At 54.7% G+C, this 26,131-nt stretch overlaps 2 protein-coding genes across 13 annotated transcripts in view; one reads left to right on the top strand and one right to left on the bottom strand.

The window, feature by feature from the left end:
• The window catches only part of SCRIB (scribble planar cell polarity protein), a 116,721-nt gene extending 116,178 nt beyond the window's left edge, over positions 1–543 (bottom strand). For all 12 annotated transcript variants that reach the window (XM_050984939.1, XM_050984933.1, XM_050984930.1 and 9 more), the window contains exon 1: positions 230–543. In XM_050984939.1, the coding sequence (XP_050840896.1) occupies positions 230–391 (162 nt within the window). In that variant the 5' untranslated portion in view covers positions 392–543. The remainder of the gene's footprint in view (positions 1–229) is intronic.
• Positions 544–14,849: 14,306 nt separating this feature from the next.
• LOC127060577 (erythroblast NAD(P)(+)--arginine ADP-ribosyltransferase-like) lies at positions 14,850–24,352 on the top strand. Its single transcript, XM_050984245.1, has 4 exons — positions 14,850–14,905; positions 18,106–18,333; positions 23,102–23,880; positions 24,267–24,352. The coding sequence occupies exons 1-4, from the start codon at positions 14,850–14,852 to the stop codon at positions 24,350–24,352; spliced, it is 1,149 nt and encodes a 382-aa protein (XP_050840202.1).
• Positions 24,353–26,131: the final 1,779 nt, after the last annotated feature.

Below are 26,131 nucleotides of genomic sequence, written 5' to 3'. Positions count from 1 at the left end.
CAGGATCTCCCGGACGGACAGGGGCCCCCTTTACCCGCCGGCCGGCAGCCGCGGTGCCGCTCCCCGCCGAGGGGCTCCTCCCCAGCCCGGGATGGCCGCAGGGAGCCCCGGGCCCCCCGAAGCGCTCGGCGCCGGCCGCGGAGCACGGGCAGGGCTCGGCCGGGCCCAGCCGGGCTCAGGGGGCGGCGCAGGCCGGGGCAGCGCTCGGGGCCGGCGCGGCGGGGCTCACCTTGGGCAGCTCGCGGAGCTGGTTGGCGTCCAGCAGCAGCTCCTCGAGCGAGCGGCTGTAGCGGTAGATCTCCTCGGGCACGGCCTGCAGCGAGCAGTGCCGCCGGTCCAGCGCCTCCACGTGCCGGTTGCAGCGCCAGAGCGGCGGCATGCAGCGCAGCATCGCGCCGGACCGCGCCGGCCGGGAGCGCCCGGGCCGCGCCGCCACAGCACGGGCCGGGCCTGCAGCAGCGCCCGGATGTGCGGGGGCCGCGCCGGGCCGGGCCAGGCCGGGCCGGGCTGCTCCCGCTGCGGCTGCGGCAGCGCCCCCGCCCCGCTCCGCTCCTCCGCCCTGGCCTGCCGCCGCTCCCGGCCGCTCCCGGGCCGCGCCGCCCTCCGCGGGTGCGCCTGGGAAACGGAGTCCGGGAAACGGGAAATGGAGTGCTGGGAAAGGGAATGCCGGGAAATGGAGTCCCGGGAAATGGGAAATGGAGTGCTGGGAACGGATATGCCGGGAAATGTGAAATGGAGTGCTGGGAAAGAGAATTCTGGGAAATGGAGTCCGGGAAATGGGAAATGGAATGCTGGGAAATGTGAAATGGACTCCTGGGAAGCGGAATGCTGGGAAATGGAGTCCCGGGACACGGGAAGCGGAGCCCCGGGAAGCGGAGGCGGCTCCGGCCGCGGCACCGGCGGCGCTGGTTGGTGCTGAGCGGGACCCGGCTCCGGGCACATCGCATCGGACCGCGCCGCCCCTGGGTGTGGACAATGCGTGTTTTATGATTGGCTATTCGCAAATAATAAAATTAATGTTATATGTGTTGCGTTAGAAAGTGATGCTGTGTCAATTTCCTTAGGTAGTGTGTTAAATACAGTTTTAGGTTATAACAAAATGTTAAAATAGAAACTGTGCCGTGTAAGATATTTCTTTTTCTAAAGAGAGGACTGACACAGAGAGCAGCCACAGGACACCTGAATGGTTCAGAAAAAAGAGAATTTATTGCCCCATGACCAGAACAAACGAACTCCTTCCTCCTGCTCAGCGCTGGAGGCGCCGCCAGGATCCAGAGGCAGGAGCTGCCCCTGCCCAGCCAGAATCCTGGGTGGGACTGGAATTGATGCCCCAGGGATGGGCTGGGTGAGTGTGCAACAGGCTGTGGCTGTTAAGGGTTAATCCTCTGTGCCCCTGGGGCCTTTTTGGGCTGATTCTGCCCAGAAAGAGGTACCCGGGCTGTCTGTAACTCTTTGTTTTTATTGTCTCGTATTGTCCTAATTCTCCAAATTTTTATTACTCTAATTATATTGCTATTGTTATAACCATTTTATCACTGTTAAACTTTTAACATTTTAAAAACGAGTGACTGGCGTTTTCCCCACCTGGCACACGGCTCCCAGCAGCTCCTGCCATGGTTATCCCATTTCTGATTTGCCTGTCAGGGATCAGCTCCTCCTTCCCCACGGTCTGACCGTGACAGCCCTGCACTCCCACACCTGTGACACCATCCCACACCTGTGACACCATCCCACACCTGTGACACACGCACCTGTGACACCGCCTCACACCTCTGCTGTGACACCACCTCACACCTGTGTGCTGTGACACACCTCACACCTCTGCTGAGACACCTCACACCTGTGTGCTGTGACACACCTCACACCTGTGCTCTGCTGTGCTGTGACACACCTCACACCTGTGTGCTGTGACACACCTCACACCTGTGCTGTGACACACCTCACACCTGTGCTGTGACACACCTCACACCTGTGTGCTGTGACACACCTCACACCTGTGACACACCTCACACCTGTGCTGTGACACACCTCACACCTCTGTGTGCTGTGACACACCTCACACCTGTGACACACCTCACACCTGTGCTGTGACACACCTCACACCTGTGTGCTGTGACACTGCCTCACACCTGTGCTGTGACACCGCCTCACACCGTGGGGTTCATGGGATCTGTGTGATTTGTGGGATCCATAGGATCTGTGGGATCTGTGGGATCTGTGGATCGGGATCTGTGACCATGGATTCATAGGATGCCTGGACTGTGGATCCTGAACTGTGGATCTGTGTGCATGGACCAGGGATCCGTGGGATCGGTGGGATCTGTATGATTCGTGGGATCCATGGGATTCATAGGATGCCTGGGATCTGTGGGATCTCTGGGATCTGTGGGATCCATAGGATGCCTGGGATCTGTGGGATGTGTGTGATTCATGGGATCTGTGTGATCCATGGGATCCATGGGATGCCTGGGATCTCTGGGATCTGTGGAATCGATAGGATGCCTGGGATCTGTGGGTTCTGTGGGTTCTGTAGGGATCCATAGGATGCCTGGGATCTCTGGGATCTGTGGGATGTGTGTGATTCATGGGATCTGTGTGATCCATGGGATCCATGGGATGCCTGGGATCTCTGGGATCCGTGGAATCCCTGGGATCCAGGGGCCCAGGTCAGCGGTGGGAGGGTCGGCCCGGGCGGGCGCTCCTCCTGCCCTGGGCTCCCCACATTCCCGGGAAGGCTCCAGGGCTGGGACAGGGGCTGGAGGTCGGGAAGGGCTCGGGTGCTGCTGGCAGAGCGTGCCAGGGGATCCGGTCAGCCCGGAGCCAGGTGGGATCGCCGGGAGCGGCCGGGCTGGAGGGAATCCAGCTCTGGGGCAGCAGAGAGGGCAGGGCGAGAGCTGGGGGTGCTCCAGGAGCCGGACAGGGTGGGAAATGCCAGTCACTCCTTTTTAACATTGTAAAAGCTTAACAGTAATACAATGGTTATAAAATAGAAATGTAATTAGAGTCATAATAATTTGGACAGTTGGGATTAGGACAATATGAGGCAATAAAAACAAAGAGTTACAGACAGCCCGGGTACCTCTTTCTGGGCAGAATCAGCCCAAAAAGGCCCCAGGGGCACAGAGGATTAACCCTTAACAGCCACAGCCTGTTGCACACTCACCCAGCCCATCCCTGGGGCATCAATTCCAGTCCCACCCAGGATTCTGGCTGGGCAGGGGCAGCTCCTGCCTCTGGATCCTGGCGGCGCCTCCAGCGCTGAGCAGGAGGAAGGAGTTCATTTGTTCTGGTCATGGGGCAATAAATTCTCTTTTTTCTGAACCATTCAGGTGTCCTGTGGCTGCTCTCTCTGTGTCAGTCCTCTCTTAACAAAATATCTTACACTGCATAGTTTCTATTTTAACATTTTGTTATAACCTACAACTGTATTTAACACACTACTCAAGGAAAGTAACACAGCTTCACCTTCTAACACAACACATGAAATATTCGTTTTATTATTTGCGAAAAGCCAATCATAAAACACGCATTTTTCACAGCGGGGACCCATGGATAGCCCAGGACCCTGAAACAGGGACCCCGGGCAGTGCTGACCCCTGGGACACCCGTGATGCCAAAGTGAGGAGCCCGGAGAGGGGGATCCTGTGGGATTGCCAGGAGCCCAGAGAGGGGGAACACCAATACAAACCTGGCTCTGAGAAACCCAGAGAGGGGGATCCTGTGGGATTGCCAGGAGCACAGAGAGGGGGAACCTGTGGGATGGCCAGGAGCACAGAGAGGGGGAACCTGTGGGATTGCCAGGAGCCCGGAGAGGGGGATCCTGTGGGATTGCCAGGAGCCCAGAGAGGGGGAACCTGCGGGATTGCCAGGAGCACAGAGAGGGGGATCCTGCGGGATTGCCAGGAGCCCAGCAAGGGGAACACCAATACAAACCTGACCCACAGCAACCCAGAGAGGAGCAGCCTCCAGGAGCCCAAAGTGGTGAGCCCAGAGAGGGGAATCTCAGGGCTGGCTGTTTTTGCTGAATCTCGCTCATGTGTGTATTTTGGGGACTGAATCTTGGTGTTTTGGAGTTTTTTATGAGCAGCAGATTCCCGGTGACTCCCAGAGATGGACTTGGGTGGGAGGAGCCGCCTAACCCAATGTTCCCACACATTGCATTTTCCCCAATCCAGGATTTCTCATTCCCAAACCTTGGCCGGATGGAGGAGGAGGAGGAGGGTGTGAGGAAGAGGAAGGGGCCCTAGCACAGCCGGGCAGGTGAGGAGGAAGTCAGTGCCCCTTTCCCCTCTCTCCTGCTCCATCTCCCAGACCCCTGTGGAGCCTGGCAGGGTGGGATCCCCCTGCAGCCCTCCCCTGTGACCTCAGCTCGTCTCCATGGACACGGTCAAACACACGGAGCCAGCCAGCAGCGCCGGGAGCCGCGGGACCCGGGAAAACCTGGGAGCAGGGAAGGTCAGTGCCCTGAAATTCCACATTTTATATCCCAACCTCGTCCTTTTCCCACGGGCACCTGGGAATTCTCTGACTCTCACACATCCCCTGCACCAACCCCCCGAAATTCCCCAAATCCCTGCACCCTGGGCTGGGATTTTACTGGATTCATTCTGGTTTTCACCCATCTTCTGGAATTTTGCGGAGTTTTTTTTTTCGCCTTAAGAATTTACATGGGTTGTATTAAGAAATGAGAATTTGTGATTAAAAATATTCACTGAAACAATCAGACTTGTCAGACTCCAGCTCTAAATCCTGAAAATTCCAGCATCCTACACTGGAATAAATAGTTCAGAAATTCAGCCAATCCTGAAACTAATGCTTAAAAAGTGTTTAAAAACCTGAGTCTCATTAAATTAATGCTGACAAATATGTTTTTTAAAGAGAGTCTCCTGAAATTGGGATGTGAGCGTGTCGTGGGGTGACAGCCTTTATCCCAATCGTGTGTTGTGTCTGGCCTTTTCTTCCCCCCCCCCCCCCCCCAGGCCGTCTTGCTGCGGCGGGGCGGGGAGGGGGGGGGGTGAGGGTGACCGGGCACCTCGGCTTTTGCTTTTGGCTGGCTGCTGCTGCTGCTAGCTTGCTGGCTGCTTTTGCTTTTGCTTGCTGCTGCTGCTTAGCTTGGCTGGCTTGCTTCTTTTGCGCTCTTCTTTTTTTTTTTTTTTTTTTTTTTTCCTCCCTTTCCCTCTTTCTTACCCTCCCCTGAAGATACCGTACCGGCTCCGGACCTGACCTGGAACGTCCAGGACCCCCCGGAGTCTGCGAGAAGAAGCTCAGCACCCTCCACAACACTGCCTGGTTTCTTTTTCTTTTCTTGTGTTGGGGAGTGTTCCTTTGTTACTTGTTATTAATAGGTTTATTTTCCACTTTGCTCCTCCGAGGAATTCCTTCCCGAACCCGGTATTGGGGGAGGGGTGGTTGGAGGTTTGTTTTAGGGGACTCCCTTTCGGAGATTTCCCCTAATTTGTCCTAAACCAGGACAGTTAACTTTTTGGTGCATTGGCCGGGAATCGGAGGCCAAAGACAGTGGAAAAAAAACCTATAACAATAATATTTTTGGTTCTGGTTTTTTCGTGGGCATATTGGTTATTCATAATGTCATTTGGGGTTTTGGACAGGAGATACTGGTTTGGGATGCAGCTGCCTCTTCAAACACTGGAATTAGTGAGGGAGGAACGGGGCAGAATTGCACTTTTTCCTCCAAAATGCAGGAATATCCCAACACCATATGGGGGAAAAAAGAGAAATCTTTAAAAATGTGCATTTTTGTTTTTCTCCTGGGGAAAATCAGGATGGGAAATGCAAATCCGAGAACGGCACCAAACAGTTTTGGGTCAAACATTTGAGCTGCTGGAGGAACCAGTTGGAAACTCAAGGGCGGGACTGGGGCAAAAACGTTCACTCTGAGCTGGTTCATTTTCCCTTTGTTTCAGATTTTCAGTTTGATTGGGATATGGCATCCAAAACAAAGAAGAGCAAGGATGAAGAGGCACCCCAAGAAAGCGGCGACATGCAGGACCCCATCCAGGAGAGGAAGCTGTACCTGCAGGAGGAACGCAGGATCGTCACACAGCACCTGGACACCTACATGGGAAGGGCGGAGCAGCTCCTGCACGGCATCAAGAGCCTGGAGAAGGAAGCCCAGCGCACTCAGGAGCAGAGCCAGTCCTACCTGCGCTGCGGAGCAAAGCTCAGCCAGGACCCCCCGGGCATGATCATCACCCTGAACGACCAGAACTGCCGAGATCTGGCCCAAATCCGGGCGCAGAAGGAGGAGCTGGTGCCGCGCTACGCCGGCAAGGAGCAGGAGGTGCGGAGCGCCCTGGAGGAGACGGAGGCTGAGGCCTCGCACCTGGACACGGAGCTGGAGCAGCTGGAGCCCTACAAGGAGCAGAAGGTGCAGGCGGAGCAGAAGGTGAAGGCGCTGGAGAAGGAGCTGCGGGTGACCCGGATCCGCTGCGCTGAGGAGACCCACGCCGTCAGGAGCAGGTTCCTGCAGGAAAAGGCCGACTGTGAGCAGCAGTTCCACCGCAGGATGCAGCAGCTCACCTGGGGGGCGCAGGAGGTGGCCATGAAGGCGCTGATCCAGCACGTGGAGCAGGTGAAGGCCGAGAACAGGCTCCTGCGCCACGAGCTGCTGGGGCTCCTGCAGCACTGCCAGCTCCTCAAGGACACCAGGATCCGGCTGCAGGACCAGCAGGAGCAGCTGCTCCGGGAGAACCGCTGTCTCCAGCTCATGCAGGCGCGGCGCCGCAGGGACAGCCTGCCCTGCTCGCCCGCCAGGGCCAGCCACTGACCCCCAACCACCCCAACCACCTGGCCCTGACCTGCAGGAGCCAAGTAGGGAAGCAACCAAAGCCTTCAGGCAGTGGGAGCACTGAGGGCTTTGAGCTCTTGTCACAAGGACCCATCAAATACATTTATGGACCAGATCCACACTGATCTCCTTCTATCCCAGGGAGGAGGTGGCTGCCCCGGCCCTGGAAGGGCTCAAGGCCAGGCTTGGATGGGGCTTGGAGCAGCCTGGTCTGGGGGAAGGTGTCCCTGCCCATGGCAGTGGGGTGAGACGGGGTGGGCTTTTCCAGAATCCCATGAAGTTTTGGTTCTCAGTGCAAATGGCTCCTGTGGGAGTGACCTGTGCCCGCAGCAGCAGCTCCCGGGCTCTGCAGGAGGGAGGTTCCCAAGGACCCTCCCCATTGGGAACAGGTGGGATGGAGCTGGAGCTCTGCTGCAGGCTCTGGCTGAGCTCCAGGTGTGAATTGTTGGACCAACAGAGGCTTCCCTGCTCACTCCCCACACCGCTGCCAGGGACAAGCCTGGGAATCAGCTCCCACAGAAAAACCTCCTGAAACAACACCCATGGCTGTAAACTGAGGTGATTTCAGCCACCCCCAGGTCTGGCTGCAGGTGAAGGTCTCAGGAGCATGGCATCCCAAAATCCCGGCATCCCAAAATCCCAGCATCCCAAAATCCCTGCATCCCCAAATCCTAGTATTCCCAAATCCCAGAATCCCAAAATCCCAGCTGCTGCCGACACAGCATCTCAGCATCCCTACATCCCCAAATTCCAGCATCCCAAATCCAGGCATCCCAAAATCCTAGTATTCCCAAATTCCAGAATCCCAAAATCCCAGCTGCTGCCAACACAGCATCCCAAAATCCCAGCATCCCAAATCCCTGCATCCCAAATCCCAACATCCCCAAATCCCTGCATCCCAAAATCCCAGCATCCCCAAATCCCAGCTCTGTAGGCACAGCATCCCCAAATCCCTGCATCCCAAAATCCCAGCATCCCCAAATCCCAGCTCTGTAGGCACAGCATCCCAAAATCCCAGCATCCCAAAATCCCAGCATCCCAGCATCCCTGTTGTAGACACAACATCCCAGCTGCTACAGACACAACATCCCCAAATCCCAACATCCCCAAATCCCTGCATCCCCAGTCCCAGTATCCCCAAATCCCAGCATCCCAAAATTCCAACATCCTCAAATCCCCAAATCCCCAGATCCCAGCTGTTGTAGGCACATCATCTCAAAATCCCAGCATCCCAAAATCCCTGCATCCCAAATCTCAGCTGATGCAAACACAGCATCCCTACATCCCCAAATCCCAGCGTCCCTACATCCCAGCATCCCAAAATCCCAACATCCTCAAATCCCAGCATCCCCAAATTCAAACATCCCCAAATCCCAGTATCCCAAAATCCCAACATCCCCAAATCCCATCATCCCCAAAGTCCCAGCATCCCCAAAGTCCCAGCATCCCCAAATCCCTGCATCCCCAAATCCCATCATCCCCAACTCCCTGCATCCCCAAATCCCAGCATCCCCAACCCCACTGCTGCAGACACAGCATCCCAGGATCCCCCATCCGCCCTGCCAGGGACACCAGCTGGAATCATCTGGTTGGATCATTTCACGTGCAGAGATGAAAAACCCCAGAACTGTGTTTCACTCAAAATTCCTTCACTGAAATAACACCTCTGCCAAGCGTTTTTCAGGGAAAACCAGGCCCTGCCAGCTGGCAAAACTTCCAGTAACTTAAAATATATAAATCCCAGTAATTAAAAACATTTGAGAGATACTGACAACATGAATCCACTACTCCTGGGGTAACAAAGGCTGTGGCTTTAATTAGTGTAATTTGAATAGAAAATGTGTAATTTGAATAGAAGTGTCTAATATCATTGGTGGAAAACTTAAAGGTTTAAAGTTTTTAAAGTTTGCCCAACTGCAATGAAGAACTAAAGCTCAGCAGCACAGGTAAGGAATCCTTCTCACGCTTCACAAAAAAACCTGGATGGATTTAAAATCTGCATGAAATAAGGAAAATTCTAAACATTCCCTCCCACTATTGCTTGCTCCCACACAGAGCTCCCTGCCCCGCTGAGAGCCAGGATCAGCTGCACCCACAACTCATGGGAATGTCATTTTAGCTCTGCAACAACTCAGGAATTCCTCTATGGCTGATATTTTGCACCCCCCCAACAATGGAAAGAGACAATTTACAAACACAATTCAGTTTTCCAGCATGTGGTGACATATTCCCAGATGTGAACCGCTGGCACTGCCACCAACAGTTTAGTGGTTTTATTTTGCCATTTCACATTTTGTGTCACGTGAGAGGCTTGAGGTCACTCAAAGAACCCCCAGCAAAGGCATCAGCAAAAGCAGGTTTGAAATAAAAGCAAAAGCGCTGTGAGGTTTGTGGGCAAGGCTCGCTCTGCTGCTCGCTCAGTGGTTAAAGCACACAGAGACAAAAATCTAACACTGGTCTAAAGCTAAAATCACCCCAGTCTGACTGAGCCCCAACCTAAATGGGGATTGTGAAAAATGACAATCACTTGTTTTTAAAATGTTAAAAGTTTAATAGTAATAAAATGGTTATAAAAATAGAAATATAAATACAGTAATAATAATTTGGCAATTTGGATTAGGACAATATGAGGCAATAAAAACAAAGAGTTACAGACAGCCCGGGTACCTCTTTCTGGGCAGAATCAGCCCAAAAAGGCCCCAGGTGCACAGAGGATTAACCCTTAACAGCCACAGCCTGTTGCACACTCACCCAGCCCATCCCTGGGGCATCAATTCCAGTCCCACCCAGGATTCTGGCTGGGCAGGGGCAGCTCCTGCCTCTGGATCCTGGCGGCGCCTCCAGCGCTGAGCAGGAGGAAGGAGTTCGTTTGTTCTGGTCATGGGGCAATAAATTCTCTTTCTCTGAACGACTGAGGTGTCCTGTGGCTGCTGTCTGGTGCAAGTACCTCATTCCTTTCTTAAAAAAACATCTCACATACACAGTTTCTATTTTAACCTTATGTTATAATCTAAAACTATTTTTAACACACTGCTTTAAAAAATTGACACAGCATAACTTTCTAACACAAGGCATGTAATATTCATTTTAATATTTGCAAAAAGCCAATCATAAAGGGCTCGGGGAAGGGCTGGGGGAAGGAAGGGCTCGGGGAAGGAAGGGCTCGGGGAAGGAAGGGCTCGGGGAAGGGCTCGGGGAGGGGTCGGTGCCTCTGCTCCTCTGCAGGGCTGAGCCCCGAGGGCCGGGGGAGCAGCCCAGGCTCCGAGCAGAGCCAAGGTGGAACCCTCCAGGGAATGCTGGGCACAGCCCAGGGGCAGGAGAGCTCCAAGGCTCCCAGCAGGCGTTTGCAGGGCACAGCAGAGAGGGTGGACTTTGGCCATGGTTGTTTTCCATCCCGGCTGCAATTCGGACCAGGAGCTCTCACTGAAAGCTCCACAGAGAAAATGTTCCACTTGGGTTGTTGTTCAGGCAAGAAAAATGAGTTCCCAAGGCCGTTTGTTAGAGGAGGAGCTCGTTATCCATCCAGCAGGAATTCCTGGGAGCAGACTGTGCTCCTGGTAAGCTGGGAGGAGCCCAGAACAGGTGCTGCTCATTGGGGTCTGAGGGCATTTCTGAGATTATAGAGCAGCCGAGGCGGGGGAAGAGAGGCAGCACCACCAATTTATTGATGAAAAAATTCCCTGATGTTTCGCTCAGGAAACTCTTTTTCCTTTCAAACCAGGGATTTTCCCTCTTTACCCGCTCATCTCCTGGAGCTGTGGTTCGGGAATTGTCCACCGGAGGGCAGCAGCGAGCGTGGGAAATCAGCAGCACTGCGCATGCCCCGCCCCCAGCTGCAGTTCCCAGTGCCAACAGCAGGCGGCAGCACGAGCTGGTGGCGCTGCCGAGCGCCCGCCCCGCCCCATCCCGGCCCCGGGGGCTCTGCAATGGTTTGGGATGGAGCGACCTTAAAGCCCGTCCGGTGCCAGCCCTGCCATGGGCAGGGACATCTTCCCCTGGGCCAGGCTGCTCCAGGCACCGCCCAACCTGGCCTTGAACCCTTCCAGGGATGGGGCAGCCACAGCTTCTCTGGGCAGCCTGTGCCAGGGCCTCACCACTGTCACAGGGAAAGATTTTTTAGGAAAGATGGGTGGTGATGTAATGACTCAGTGGGTTGGGGATCTTTAGGAGAAATTGGTGTCAGTGTCTTCAAAATAAGTATTGACATCTCTGTGTGAGAAGACATGAAGTTTGTCACAGCACCCTGGTGGTTTGAGCAGAAAGTTTGAAGTCCTGAACTTTTGGCTAATAAGAGACAGGGGTCCCCATACAGTCTATTCCATACCCCAGACAGCCTGAACTTCTGAGCTGTGGGAGACAATGGCAGCTTCAAGGGGGATGTGGGGTAGGTGGTTTGGGATGGCCTCAATTTCCGGGCACCTCAGCCAATGGGGAAAGGGGAGAGGGCAACGTGCAGCTGGGAGTTTGGGATAACAGGAGCTCTCCAAAACCTCGAGGGAGAAAACCCACAGGGGTATGGCTGTGGAAGCTCTGTCTCTTTATTTGAATCAAGTTTCAACACTGCTTTGTGAACCCTTGGCTTTTCATAGTGTGGCTTTTCCTCACCTGCTGAAGGTGCTGGGTAGAGCCTAAAGTCTCACAGGAACAAATGATAAAAGGATGAAAAAGTATTTACAAAGGTCAATAAAAATGTCTCTTTCTCAGTGGAGAAAGAGATAAAGGGAACTCTAGCGGGTTTTTGACAAGTTCTGTAACACAGAGGGACCAGCTCCTGGTGAAAGTGAAAGTTTGAGGCGAGGTCATGGGGGTATTGGGGCACTCTTTGAAATGGCTTCCTGATGGCTGTTTAGGAATTCTCCTCCCAAGCTCTCAGGAATTGCCTGCAGACTATCCCGTTCATCACTTGGGCGTTTATCACTTAACCTCTACCGCGGGTTGTTCTCAGGCCAAACTTACTCTAGTACCAGCTGAAGTCTCATAAACTCATTTGTCTCTTCTATCTAAACTCTATTTTACAAAATCTAAGTCTTTTCTTGTTCTCTTCCTGCACAATCTAATTAAAGCATTGTTTCCACTGACCCTCACTTTACTGCCTTGCAAAAGGCTGTGCTTGTTACAGCAAAAACTGTGATATGCCCACAAACACAAACACTGCTCCCCCATATCTCAAATTCATGAGTCAGGGCTGGAATTGCTGTGTGTGGGGGGGAATTCTTGGAATTCCTTTAGTTCTTTTTACCACAGTTAAACATAAATCACCACACCCTAGTTCTTCTGTGTAAAATGCTACATTTGTTGCAAAGAAAATCCTAAAATCTCCAGAAACACCACTACACAATTCGAGCACCAAATTACTACAGTGTGGGGGAAGAACCACACAAACTCAACAGGATAGGGCATAACTCTCAAAGTGCCCACTTGACACAACACATCACAGCACACAATATTTCAGCATTTACCCACACGAGCTTCCTCTGGTCTTGCAGGATTTCCACCAAGGGGCAGAGCCATGCAAATTATTTACAGGAAAAGTGCTATTTCTGTATTAGATAGGAAACCCATTTTAATGACTATTTATAATTATGGTGGATAAATAGCCTGTGTCAAAGTCCCCCCCGAGCTGCAGGCCCAGGAGAGATCCTCTGTGAGTCCGAGCTGAGGAAGAATTCCGGCTTTCTGATACCTCCAGATCCATCAGGGAGTTCACTCCGGCTGATTTCGGTATCAGGGGCTGGGGGGACTCCAGGGACCCCTTGGTTGGGGGGTGGGGGGGAACAGACAAGTGACAATGACACTGGAATTGGGATTGGGATTGGGATTGCTGTCCTGCAGGGACACTGGGGGGGGCCACAGGACTGGGGTCGGGGTCATGGGCTGCTCTGTGGGGAAATGAGGGGGGGACACAGGATGATGGGAGTGGGATTGGGGTCATGGGAGTGCTGGGAGACACTGTGGGGACAGGGGGTGATGCCTGGATTTGAGTTGAGGTTCTGGGGTGACACTGAAGAAATTGGGGACTGGGAGTGGGATTGGGGCCTGGGGACAGGCCAAGGGGACAATGGGGGGCTCAGGGAGTGACCCCAGGATTTGGGTTGGGGTCCTATGGGGGCTGAGGGACCTGCAGTGATGGGAATAGGATTGGGTTTCTGGGGGGCCATGGTACTGTAGGATTGGGGTCCTTGGGGGGCTGGGGGACATTGGGGAGGCACAAGTAACCTGGGATTCAGGATCAGGGAACCCGGGCATGTCCAGGGGTCTGCTGGCCAGGAGTGCCTCCCTTCCCCTGGGCTGGCCCCACTCCCGTCCCCAGTCTCTCACTAAGGAGCCCTCACCTCTGTGTCCCCCAGTGTCCCACCCTGGTCCCTGTGGCCTCTCCACTCCATGGCCCCCCTGGCACAGACCCTGGCACTTGTGGCAATGACCGTGGCCACCACAGCTGTGGAGATGGTGACCCTGGACATGGCCCAGGACTCCTTTGATGACCAGTACCGGGGCTGTGGCCCTGCCATGACCGCGGCATTGCCGGCCCTCAACGGCTCCGAGTTCCAGCAGAACCCTCTCTTTGCCCAGGCCTGGGTGAAGGCCAGAGCCAAGTGGCAGAGTCGGGGGTCCCCTGTGTCCCCTCTGTCATCCCCAGCCCAGGCCATCGCCCTCATGGCCTACACGATGGATGACGTGTACAGAGAGTTCAACGCGGCCGTGCGCACGGCTGGGTCCTCCAGCCAGGAATACCGGGACAACTTCCACTTCAAAACGCTGCATTTCCTGCTGACCCAGGCCCTGGCCACACTGAGGGACACTCGGGGACCTCAGTGTCACAACGTGTACTGGGGGGTGCGCGGGGTCATGTTCAAGGCAGAGCACGGTGACATCGTCCGGTTCGGTCAATTCACGTCGGCGTCACAGAGTGAAACAACTGCCAAGGACTTTGGGAATGACACGGTGTTCCATGTGCACACGTGCCGTGGGGTGGGAATCCGGGAATTCTCCAACTATCCTGGCGAGAAGGAGGTGCTGATCCCACCCTTTGAGACCTTCGAGGTCACCCAATACACCCGGGAAGGGGACACGACACAGATCCAGCTCCTCTCCACCGGGACCTTCAGCAACTACAACTGCGAGTGGCTGCGAGGTGACACCACAGGGGACAGCCTGGGGCGATGGGGACACCCACTGAGGCCTTGGGGACACCCATGATAATGCACAGGGACAATGACACTCACTGGGCATGGGGGACAGGGACATAGACACCCACTGTGTGGGGGGGACAAGGACACCCACGGCTGGGAACAAGGACAGGGATACCCAGTGCTGGGGACACTCTCTGGGGGTGGGGGGACAGCAACACCCAGTGCTGGGGACACCCACTGTGAACAGGGGACATCCATGACAGGGAACAGGGGGAGGGGACACTCACTGAGAGTTTGGGGACAGGGACAGCCCATGCTGGGCACACCAAGTTTGGAGACACCCATTGTGGGCACGGGGACAGGAATGCCCATGATGGGGCACAGGGATGGGGACCCCCAGTTATGGGAGGGATCAGGGACAGGGACACCCCATCCAGGGGACAACTGGGACAGGGACAGAGACAGGGATGTCCCCATTCCCATCCTGTCCCTCCCCACCAAAGGCAGTGCTGTGGGGATGGGCCCTGTTTGGTGGATGTGGGTGGGCTAGCCCCCCTCATGGCACTCCCTGAACCTCTGTCACCCCCTGTCACCTGCCATGGCCCCCCCAGCTCCCCCTGAACCCTTTCATCCCTGAGTCCGCCATGACACCCCTGACCTCCCTGACTCCTGTACCACACTGTGGCCCCATCTGTCACCTGTCACCTCATGGCCCCATCTCTCCTGTCACCCCTAACCCCCCCATTATGGCTGTCCCTGAGTCCTTCACTCCCCCCATGATTCCTCTGATGTCCTTCTCTTTGTCCCCCAGGTGGGAGCGTCCCCAGGGTGCCCTTCCATGTTGGAGGACTCCTCCTGGCCACCACTGCCCTGGCAGCAGCCACTGGGATCTTCTGAGCAGAGAGACCACCATGGCCTCCAAGGTGACTGTGGTCACTGTGGGAACCATGGCCACCATGGCACCAAGGTCACTGTGGTCACTGTGGGAACCATGGCCACCATGGCCACCATGGCACCAAGGTCACTGTGGTCACTGTGGCCACCATGGCCACCATGGCCACCATGGCACCAAGGTCACTGTGTCAACCATGGCCACCATGGCACCAAGGTCACTGTGGTCACTGTGGGACTGTGGGAACCATGACCACCATGGCACCAAGGTCACTGTGGTCACTGTGGCCACCATGGCCAGCAAGACCATCAGGACCCCCAAAGAAATGAGGCCACCAAGGCTACGAAGGCCGCTACAGCCACTGTGGCCACCATGACCACAATCACCACCAAGGTCACTGTGGCCACCATGATCACCAAGAGACCTTCAGCCACAAGGCTGCCACAGCCACCGTGGCTACCAATACCATGTTGCAAAGAAACTGTAGTTTAAAATTCTCTCAAAACTATTCCATTAAATAAATCTGACAAAGCCAGAAAAGTGACAATTCCAAAGCAGGGCTCAATGTCACTCCCCACACCAACACTCATGAGAATGTTTCTTTTTCTCAACCTCGAGGAAGAACCCTGTGCAGCATGCACTTCCGAAAGGGAGGAACCTCATACACATTTAATTCCAAGCAGGAATAGGGGAGGGGGATCTCTTGCTGAGAGGGGACGGGACATTCCCAGGGTCAGCTGATGGATGGCCAGGCCCAGCTCTGGTGCTCCACCCTCACTTGTCTATTTGAAGTTGGTGATTCAGGCTGGTTTTGGCTGAATTCAGCACCAAAATCAGCAACAGATCCCTCTGCGTGCAGCCCCGATGGCCACAAATGGGACATTGTCCACTGGCCACATTCCAGGCAGAGCATCCTGCCACATCCTGCACTTCAGGGGACCTCAAAGGCTGGGATTTGGGGGGTTCAAGAGGGCGAGGGCAGATCCTGTCCCTGGGGAGGGACAGTCCCCAGTGCCAGTCCTTTCTGGAGGGGACCTGCTGGGGCAGCTCTGGAGAATGATGTGGGGGTGCTGGTGGGTGACCAGTGGAGCTGGCTGTGTGGCTAAGTGCCAGGAGGGATCCAGGTGTGTTGGAAAGAGTGGGGCCAGGAGGTCAGGGAGTGATGATAACCCTCTGCCCTGCCCAGTGAGGCATAATGGGAGTGCTGTGTCCAGCTCTGTCCAGTGCCGTGTCCAGTTCTGGGCTGCTCTGGACCCAGTCCTGGTCACAGCGATGACACTGCCTGAGCTGGGAGGTTGTGCCAGGTGCCCGCTCTGGGTCCTTCCAGCCTGACCCATTCTGGGATTTGGGCATTCTGGCAGTTGTGGTTCGGGAATTGTCCACCGGAGGGCAGCAGTGAGAGTGGGAAATCAGCGGCACTGCGCATGCCCCGCCCCCAGCTGCAGTTCCCAGTGCCAACAGCAGGCGGCAGCACGAGCTGGTGGCGCTGCCAAGTGCCCGCCCCGCCCCATCCCGGCCCCGGGGGCTCTGCAATGGTTTGGGATGGAGTGACCTTAAAGCCCGTCCGGTGCCATCCCTGCCATGGGCAGGGACATCTTCCCCTGGGCCAGGCTGCTCCAGGCACCGCCCAAACTGGCCTTGGACATGGCCGAGGATGGGGCAGCCACAGCTTCTCTGGGCAGCCTGTGCCAGGGCACCACCACCGTCACAGGGAAGGATTCTTTAGGAAAGATGGGTGGTGATGTCTTTGAAAAATGACTCAGTGGGTCGGGGATCTTTAGGAGAAATTGTTGTCAGTGTCTTCAAAATGGTTCATGACATCTCTGCATGAGAAGACATGATATTTGTCACAGCACCCTGGTGGTTTGACCAGAAAGTTTGAAGTCCTGAACTTTTGGCTAATAAGAGACAGGGATCCGCACACAGTCTATTCCATACCCCAGACAGCCTGAACTTCTGAACTGTGGGAGACAATGGCAGCTTCAAGGGGGATGTGGGGTAGGTGGTTTGGGAGTGCTGCACCTTCCTGGTACCTCAGCCAATGGGGAAGGGGAGAGGGCAACGTGTGGCCAGGAGTTTGGGATAAAAGGTGGCTGTGCTCTCTGAAACCCCAAGAGAGAAACCCCACGGGGCGATGGCTGTGGAAACTCTGTCCCTTTATTTGAATCAAGTTTCAAGACTGATTTGTGAACACTTGGCTTTTCAGAGTGTGGCTTTTTTTCACATACTGAAGGTGCTGGGTAAAGCTTAAAGTCTGACTGGCAAAAATGATAAAACCATTGAAAAGAATTTACAGAGGACAATAAAAGTGGCTGGAAGCAATGGAGAAATAGATAAAGGGAACTCCAGAGGGGTTTTTGACAAATTCTGTAACACAGAAGGAGCTATGCCTGCGAAAAGCAGAAGTTTGAGGTTAGGTCTTCTGAGATATTGGGGCAATCAATGAAAACAACTTCCCAATCACTTTATAGGAAGTCTCCAGGTCAATAAGAGGATTTCCAGAGAGAGACAGAGCTTTGAAAATTGATGACAGGAAAAGTGCTGTTTCTGTTTTGGCTAGGAGGCCAGGGACACCCATTGTGGGTATGAGGGCACCCATGATTAGGCAGAGGGGACAATGACACACAGGTGATGGGGAACAGGGAGAGAGACATCCCTGACATGGCACAGGGATGGGGACTCCCACATCTGGGAGGGGAGAGGGACACCCCTGCCAGGGGAGGTCAGGGACAAGGATGGGGAAAGGGACAGGGATAGGAACCCTCCTCTGCTGAGTCTGTCCCTCCCCTCTGCAGAACAGCTCTGTGGGGACTGGCTGTGTGTGCTGGATGCAGTTGGGCCAAGACCAGCCTGATCACCCCCGAACCTCTTGCCCCCCCGACACCCCTCATGGCGCAGGAGTGCACCCCCTATATACCCCTGACCCCTGTCAGCCCTAAAGCCCACCATGACCACCTGAAACCCCACTGCACCCCTGACACCCCATCATCCCTAAAGTGGCCCCCTGACCATCAACCTACCTCCTGCACCCCAGCCACCAGTCACCCCCAACCCTGCCCATTGCCCCCATCTCTCCTCTCACTCTTCACCCTGTGTTATGGCCCCCTCTGCACCCCTCTCACTGCCCATTGCCCTCCTGACCCCTGATCCCCACCCCCATCCTCCTCCATTCCACCTGAAACCATCGTATGCCCCTCTGTAACCCCTGACCCCTCTCTGACTGCCCTTAACCACCTCACCTCCATGGAACCCTCACCTCCTTCTTTTTCCCCTAGGTGGAAGCATCCCCAAGGGCCCCTCCCACCTCAGAGGGCTTCTCCTGGCTACTGCAGCCCTGGGAGTGGACACCAGGATCACCTGAGCCATGAGGCCACCAAGGCCACCATGGTCTCTGTGATTACCACAGACTATGATCCCCAGAAAAATGAGGTCACCAAGGCTACCAAGGCCACCAGTGCCATTATGTCCACTATGGCCACCATGAGGCCACTGTTGGCACCACTGTCACTATGGTGGCTATTGCCACCCCGAGCACTCTGGCCACCATGGCCACTGTAACCACCAAGGCCACCATGACCACCTTCATCACCAAGACTCCCTGAGCCACAAGGATACCACAGACACTGTGGCCTCTGTGCACACCAAGGCCATGGTGCAAAGCAATTCTATTAAATTATTCTATTAAAAAATAATCCATTAAATAATTCTGACAAAGCCAGCAAAAAGTGACCATTCTTAAGCAGAAAACACTCGTGGGAATGTCTCTTTCTCTCAGGCTCGAGGAGGAACCCTGGGGAGCATCCCCCTCCCAAAAGAGGAACCTCACACACATTTCATTCCAAGCGGGAACTGGGGAGAGGAATCTCTGTCTGAGAGGGGACTGGACATTCCCAGGGTCAGCTGATGGACTGCCAGGCCCAGCTCTGGTGATCCACCCTCACCTGTCAATTCAGGGTTGGTGATTTGGGCTGGCTTTGGCCCAATTCAGCACCAAAATTAGACAAAGACCCCTCTGAGTGCAGCCCCGATGGCCACAGATGGGGGCAGAAGAAGCAGCTCTGGGCTGGGTTCTGGTGGCAGCAGTGAATTCCCTTCCCCAAGCAGCAGCTCTGACTGTCATTCTCTAAAGCTGAGAGAGAGAGAGAGAGAGAGCCAGCAGCTGCCCCGGCCACATCTTTCACCTGCCCAATCCTTGTGGTGTCTCTGCCCCTCAGAGAGAAATTCCCAGATAAGACAAGCACAACCAGATGCCCTCCTCCCCTGAGCTTGGCTGCTTCTTTGGTTTTTCTTAAGTACCCAGGCATTAGTGTTTTCTAGCAACTTATGGGGGAAAATTCTGCAAGTAAAAAGGAACAAAAAAAAAAAAAAAAGAAACCTGTGAGAAATGATGGCTCACTTTAAAATTTTAAAGGTCTATTAAACCAAACCAACACAACAAAGGGACTGAATAAGGAAAACGAGACAACACTGGGAACAGGGCCAACTGCCAGAGGCTCATCTACAAGATGGCAGCTCTGCCTTTTATACCCCTGGTGTTGCATCAGGTAAATACAAATTTGTAAGCAGTCATAAATACTCAAAAAACTTTCCATATAAATGCCTGGCCCCTCCCAAAGTCTGCCAGTTGATTTTCCTTGCTGTCCATTGGTGGAGACCTTCCTGCAGTCTGATTGGAGGACAGGTGTTGCCATGCCACGCCTCCCCAGCAACGGGCTTGGCTCTTTCCATGCTGCCCCATGCAGGGGGCACAGGTACACGCCCTCCCTCCAAGTGTCCATGGCAACCCTGATAACCAGGGCCGTCTGCTGGCAACAATACAGAGTGGGAAAGGGACTGTGGGGAGAACAGAGGGTGCCCAAAGAACAAACTACAATAACATAACCATAAATTAGCAAAATTTCTCTTAATATACACACAATATTCATCCCTTAATTGTGAGAGCCAATTATCACGTTATCCATCCATAACAAAGCTGGGGCTGCCCCATCCCTGGAAGGGTTCAAGGCCTGGTTGGACGGTGCCTGGAGCAGCCCGGCCCAGGGGAAGATGTCCCTGCCCATGGCAGGGCTGGCACCGGACGGGCATTAAGGTCACTCCATCCCAAACCATTGCAGAGCCCCCGGGGCCGGGATGGGGCAGGGCGGGCACTCGGCAGCGCCACCAGCTCGTGCTGCCGCCTGCTGTTGGCACTGGGAACTGCAGCTGGGGGCGGGGCATGCGCAGTGACGATGCTTTCCCACTCTCGCTGCTGCCCTCCGGTGGACAATTCCTGAACCACAACTGCCAGAATGCCCAAATCCCAGAATGGGTCAGGCTGGAAGGACCCAGAGTGGGCACCTGGCACAACCTCCCAGCTCAGGCAGCGTCACCACTGAGCACAGGACTGGGTCCCGAGCAGCCCAGAACTGGACACGGCACTGGACAGAGCTGGACATGTCACTCCTGACATGCCTCACTGGGCAGGGCAGAAGGGCACAATCACTCCCTGACCTCCTGCCTTTGCTCCTCCCAATGCCCTCTGGATCTCTCCTGGCCCAAGGGCCACACAGCCAGCTCCACTGGTCACCCACCAGCAACCCCACATCCTTCTCCACAGCTGCTCCTGCAGGTCCCCACCAGCCAGAACTGGCACTGGGGACTGTCCCTCCGCAAGGACAGGATCTGCCCTTGGCCTCTTGAACGTCCCAAATGCCAGCCTGAAATGTCCCCCTGAAGTGCAAGTTGTGGCAGGATGCTCTGCCTGGAATGTGCCCCAGGGACAATGTCCCATTTGTGGCCATCGGGGCTGCATTGAGAGGGTCTGTTGCTGATTTTGGTGCTGAATTGGGCCAAAGCCAGCCCAAATCACCAACCCTGAATTGACAGGTGAGGGTGGATCACCAGAGCTGGGCCTGGCAGTCCATCGCCTGACCCTGGGAATGTCCAGTCCCCTCTCAGACAGTGTTACAAAGAGCTGTGGAATTGGCACTGAGAAAGGGGGCAAACAGAGGAACTCACTTGGCATCTGCTTTGAGCATTGCTCATGCCCATCGAGCCATATCAAAAAAGAAGTCAATTAACAGCACAGGGTGATCGCCAATTAAATATAATCAAGAATTATTCTTCCTCCTTGACTCCACCCAGCTGCCCAAAGCAGTGGCTGTACTACAATCCAGGGCACACCAGTTTGGGGATTGACAAATCCCTGTGTGGGAAATAGACTTGCAATGAAGCTGCACGAGAGGTTCCACAACAAAGCATCCTGGTGTTAATTCCTGAGAAAGGAGTTTCACTGCCAGAGGTGAGGCCTGGAGAGAGTTGGGCAGATTGAAAATTGACTATTTATCTAAAAGCCCAAAATAAAGAGGGTGGGTGGGTGGGTGAGAGGTAACTCCCAATAACCAGGTCAGGCCCTCCCCAGCTGATGCTGCAATTTGTAAAGGAGAAAAGCACCAGCAAAGCTCTGGGGAATCGATGCAATGGGGATTCATCTGTGGCCTCAGATCCTCAGTGACCTATAGGACAAAACTGTCAGGTCTGTTACAGAGCAATGCCTGATGTGTTTTCAAAAGAACCCTTTCAATTCAAAACCATCACCTCCAGCCATCACTGAAAGAGAAAGACCCCCGGGGGATCACTGGCAAATGGATTTTCTGAGCTAGCACACCAGCTTGGGCTCAGGTATCTCCTGGTGTTGGTGGATCCCTTTTACGGGGTCCAGATCTTCTCCTGTCACACCAAGCAAGACCAGGGAAGTCACCCAGGCACTCCCCCAGGAGATCACCCCCAGGCTCAAGGTGCCTACAGGGATGTCATCTGAGAGGGGACCCCAACTGGTATCTGAGGTGTGGCAGCAACTCAGTGAGCAGTGGGGAGTGGGACTGGGGGGAACTGGGGGGACATGGGACCATGGGAGTGGGGTCGTGACGGGTGAGCAACAAGAGGGAGAAAGGAAAGTTTCAGATCCCTGAATCGTGCTGGATAGGGCTTAAAAAAGAACTTGCAAAAACCAATAAAAGGATGTAAAAGTGTGGACACAGCAGGACAAAGGTGGCTGGAACCTGTGGAGTAACAAATAAAGGGAACTGCAGCGAGGGCTTTTCGGCACGTTCTCTAACACAGAACAAGCAGCCCCGGCCCAAAGCAAAATTTGAGGCAAGGTCATCTGGTGTATTGGGGAACTCAGTGAAAACCACACCCGGACATTCCATTTTTTTGACTCTCCAGGACAATAAAATTTATTTCCTAAAAGAGGCAGAGCCATGCAAGTTATTTATGGGAAAAGTGCTGTTTCTGTATTAGGTAAGGGACACGTTTTCATGAATATTCATTATTATGATGGATAAATACCCCATGGCAAAGTCCCCCCAACCTACAGGACCAGGAGAGATCTGCTGTGAGTGCGAGCTGAGAAAGAATTCCGGCTTTCAGATACCTCCAGTTCCATCTGGGAGTTCACTCCGGCCAATTTTGGTGTCAGGGACTGGGGACCTTTGGGAGGGGAACATGGGACTGTGGGATTCGGGTCTGGGGGAGCACTGGGGGTGTCAAGGACTGAGGTCCTGGGGTGGTCCGGGTGCTAGCAATGGAGACACAGGACCATGGGAGTGGCAGTGGGGTGCTGGGGGGCACTTGGGGGGCACACAGGACTGGATCGGGGTCCAGGGGTCACTGGGGAGGTCATGGGATTGAGAGTGGGATTGGAGTAAGGGGGGGAGAGGACAGGGACTAGTGGGAGCCATTGGGGACCCCAAATCTTGGGTCAGGGTCCTGGGGGACATGGGGTCACTGGGAGGGGTACAAGGGATTGGGAGAGGGATTGGGGTAATGGAGGCACTGGGAAACACCAGGATGGGGGGACACAGAACTGTGGGAGTGGGATTGGGAGTCTGGGGGTCACTGGGGTTACTGGGGGGGGAGGTCAAGAAAGTGACCCCAGGATTTGAGTCAGGGTCCTGCAGGGGGGCTGACGAGACACCCTGAGGGGGGGATATAGGACTGTGGGAATGGCACTGGGAGTTGGGGGATCTGGGGGATACTGGGACATCCAGGAGGGACCCCAGGATTTGGGATCATTTTCTGGGACATGTCCAGGGGTTTCCTGGCCAGGGCTGCCCCGCTCTCCCTGGGCTGATCCCACTCTCCCTCCCCAGCCCCTCCCCAAGGAAGCCTCCCCATGTCCCACCATGTCCCTCAGAGTCCCTTCTGTCCCATCAGTGTCCCCTCAGCATCCCCTGGTGTTCCCCAGTGTCTTCCCTGTGTCACACAGTGTTTCCTCTCTGTGTCCCCCAGTGTCCCACACCGGTCCTGGTGGCCTCTCTTCTCCATGGCCCCCTTGGCTCAGACTCTGGCACTGCTGGCAATAACTGCGGCTACAGCAGCCATAACGGTGGTGCCCCTGGACATGGCCCAGGACTCCTTTGATGACCAGTACCTGAAGTGTCGGGATAAAATGACTGAGAAGTTGCGAGAACTCAAGCGCTCTGATTTCCTCAAGAATCACACTTTTTTTGAAAGGATCTGGACAAATGCCATGGCCGAGTGTCAAACACGAGGCTGCTATTCATCCTCCCTGACCAAAGACCAGGCCGTCGCCCTCATGGCCTACACGATGGGGGACCTGTACGATCCATTCAACGCGGCCGTGCGCACGGCTGGAAAGTCCAGCCAGGAATACCGGGACAACTTCCACTTCAAAACGCTGCATTTCCTGCTGACCCAGGCCCTGCAGAAGCTGAGAAGCCCTGCTAAGTGTCTGGACGTGTTCCGGGGGGTGGATAGGTACCAGTTTGAGGTGAAGACTGGCGCTAAAGTTCGCTTTGGTCAATTCACTTTGTCATCTCTGGACAAAACGGTGGCCAAGCGTTATGGGACAGACACGATGTTTGAGGTACACACGTGCCAGGGGGCGGACATCCACAACTTCTCCTTCAATCAAAGGGAGAAGGAGGTGCTGATCCCGCCCTTCGAGACCTTTGAGGTCACCAAAGTCAAGATGGAAGGAAGCACATTGAACATTGGGCTTCGCTCCACTGGGAACTCCAGCAACTATGACTGCGAGTGGCTGCGAGGTGACATCTTGGGGACAACCTGGGGGGATGGGGACACTCAGTGAGGGTTGGGGACAAGGACACACGGTGCAGGGGACACCCATGGCCCAGAGGGGACAGGGACACCCACTGTGGGTGGGAGGTAGGACACCGAGAGCTGGGGAGGAGGACACGGACAGCCATTGCTGGGCACAGGGGGTGGGGACAGCCAATGCCAGGTGAGTGGGACAGGGACATCCAGTGCTGGGAACACTGACTGGTGTGGGGAGGACAAGGCCACCTATGGTTGGGCACAGGGGAAAGGGACCTCATTATGGCCCCCTCTGACATCCCGCACTCTCAGGACCCCCCATCACCTCTGCCCCCCCCCCCATAGCCCACCTGACCCCTCTCTTTGTCCCCCACAGGTGGGAGCCTCCCCAGGAACTCCCCCTACTTTGGGGGGCTTCTCCTGGCCACCGTGGCCATGGCAGTGGTCACCGGAACCCTCTGAGCTACACAGCCACCCAGTCACCGTGGTCTTGGGGGCCACTGTGGCCACCATGGTGACTGTAACAAGGCGTCCATGCAGGGGAAGCCCCTCTGAGAGCTGCCCAGTGAGGGAGGGATGCCAGGGCAGCAGAACCAGCACAAGAGGGGCTGTCTCGCCTGATGCCTCATTAAATTGCCGCTTGCTCACCTGCCATATAAGAAATGTATCAAAACTTTGATCCTTGCTCGCCTAGCATAACAAATGTTTATCAGAAATTTGATCCTTGCTTGCCTGGTGTATCAAAAGTTTACCCAAATTTGCTGCTGGCTCGCCTGATGTATCTGCTACAGCTCCTTTAATGGCTCTCCTGCAGGGAACCTCATTTCCTAAAATAAAGCAGCTCCTGGAATTTACCTTAGAGGCCACTCAAAGCTTTATTTTTCAAACCTCGATCTTCAAAGAGGTGCTGGAGAAATGTTCCTCCCTTTTTCCTTGTTCACTGCAGACCCTCAGAAAGGACCCAGAGGGGCTGGAGCATGTGCTGGGAAGGGACGGACCGACAGAAGGGTCTGGAGCACCAGGAAGGGCTGAGGGAGCTGGCAGGGGCTGCTCAGTGCAATTTAAAAAAGATGAATGATCAGTTTGGGGCCAGTTCCAAACTTCCTGATTTGAGGCAATGCCACAGAAGAAACATTGGGAGGAAAAAAAGAAAAACAGAATGAAGAAGGATGAAAAATAAACTAGAGAAATGGGGACAGAGTCAGCACCACCCATTTATTGATGAAAACCCTGGTGTTTCGTTCAGGAAACTCTTTTTCCTTTCAAACCAGGGATTTTCCCTCTTTACCCGCTCATCTCCTGGAGCTGTGGTTCGGGAATTGTCCACCGGAGGGCAGCAGCGAGCACAGGAAATCAGTGCACTGCGCATGCCCCGCCCCCAGCTGCAGTTCCCAGTGCCAACAGCAGGCGGCAGCACGAGCTGGTGGCGCTGCCGAGCGCCCGCCCCGCCCCATCCCGGCCCCGGGGGCTCTGCAATGGTTTGGGATGGAGCGACCTTAAAGCCCGTCCGGTGCCAGCCCTGCCATGGGCAGGGACATCTTCCCCTGGGCCAGGCTGCTCCAGGCACCGCCCAACCTGGCCTTGAACCCTTCCAGGGATGGGGCAGGCACAGCTTCTCTGGGCAGCCTGTGCCAGGGCACCACCACTGTCACAGGGAAGGATTTTTAGGAAAGATGGGTGGTGATGTCTTTGAAAAATGACTCAGAGGGTTGGGGATCTTTAGGAGAAATCGGTGTCGGTGTCTTCAAAATGGGTCTTGACATCTGTGCATGAGAAGACATGATATTTGTCACAGCACCCTGGTGGTTTGAGCAGAAAGTTTGAAGTCCTGAACTTTTGGGTAATAAGAGACATGGGTCCCCACACAGTCTATTCCATAACCCAGACAGCCTGAACTTCTGAACTGCTGGAGACAATGACAGTTTCAAGGGGGATGTGGGGTAGGTGGTTTGGGAGTGCTGCACCTTCCTGGTACCTCAGCCAATGGGGAAGGGGAGAGGGCAACGTGTGGCCAGGAGTTTGGGATAAAAGGTGGCTGTGCTCTCTAAAACCTCGAGAGAGAAACCCCTCGGGGGGATGGCTGTGGAAACTCTGTCCATTATTCCAATCAAGTTTCAAGACAACTTTGAGGGCACTTGGCTTTTCATAGCGTGGCTTTTCCTCACATGTTGAAGGTTCTGGATAGATCTTAAAGTCTGACTGGCAAAAATGATAAAAGGATGTAAAAATATTTACAGAGGA

Source organism: Serinus canaria, chromosome 25 (genome assembly GCF_022539315.1).
Source record: "Serinus canaria isolate serCan28SL12 chromosome 25, serCan2020, whole genome shotgun sequence".
NCBI lineage: Eukaryota > Metazoa > Chordata > Aves > Passeriformes > Fringillidae > Serinus > Serinus canaria.
Note: the sequence above shows the minus strand (reverse complement) of the source record. Positions and strands in the feature narration are given on the sequence as shown.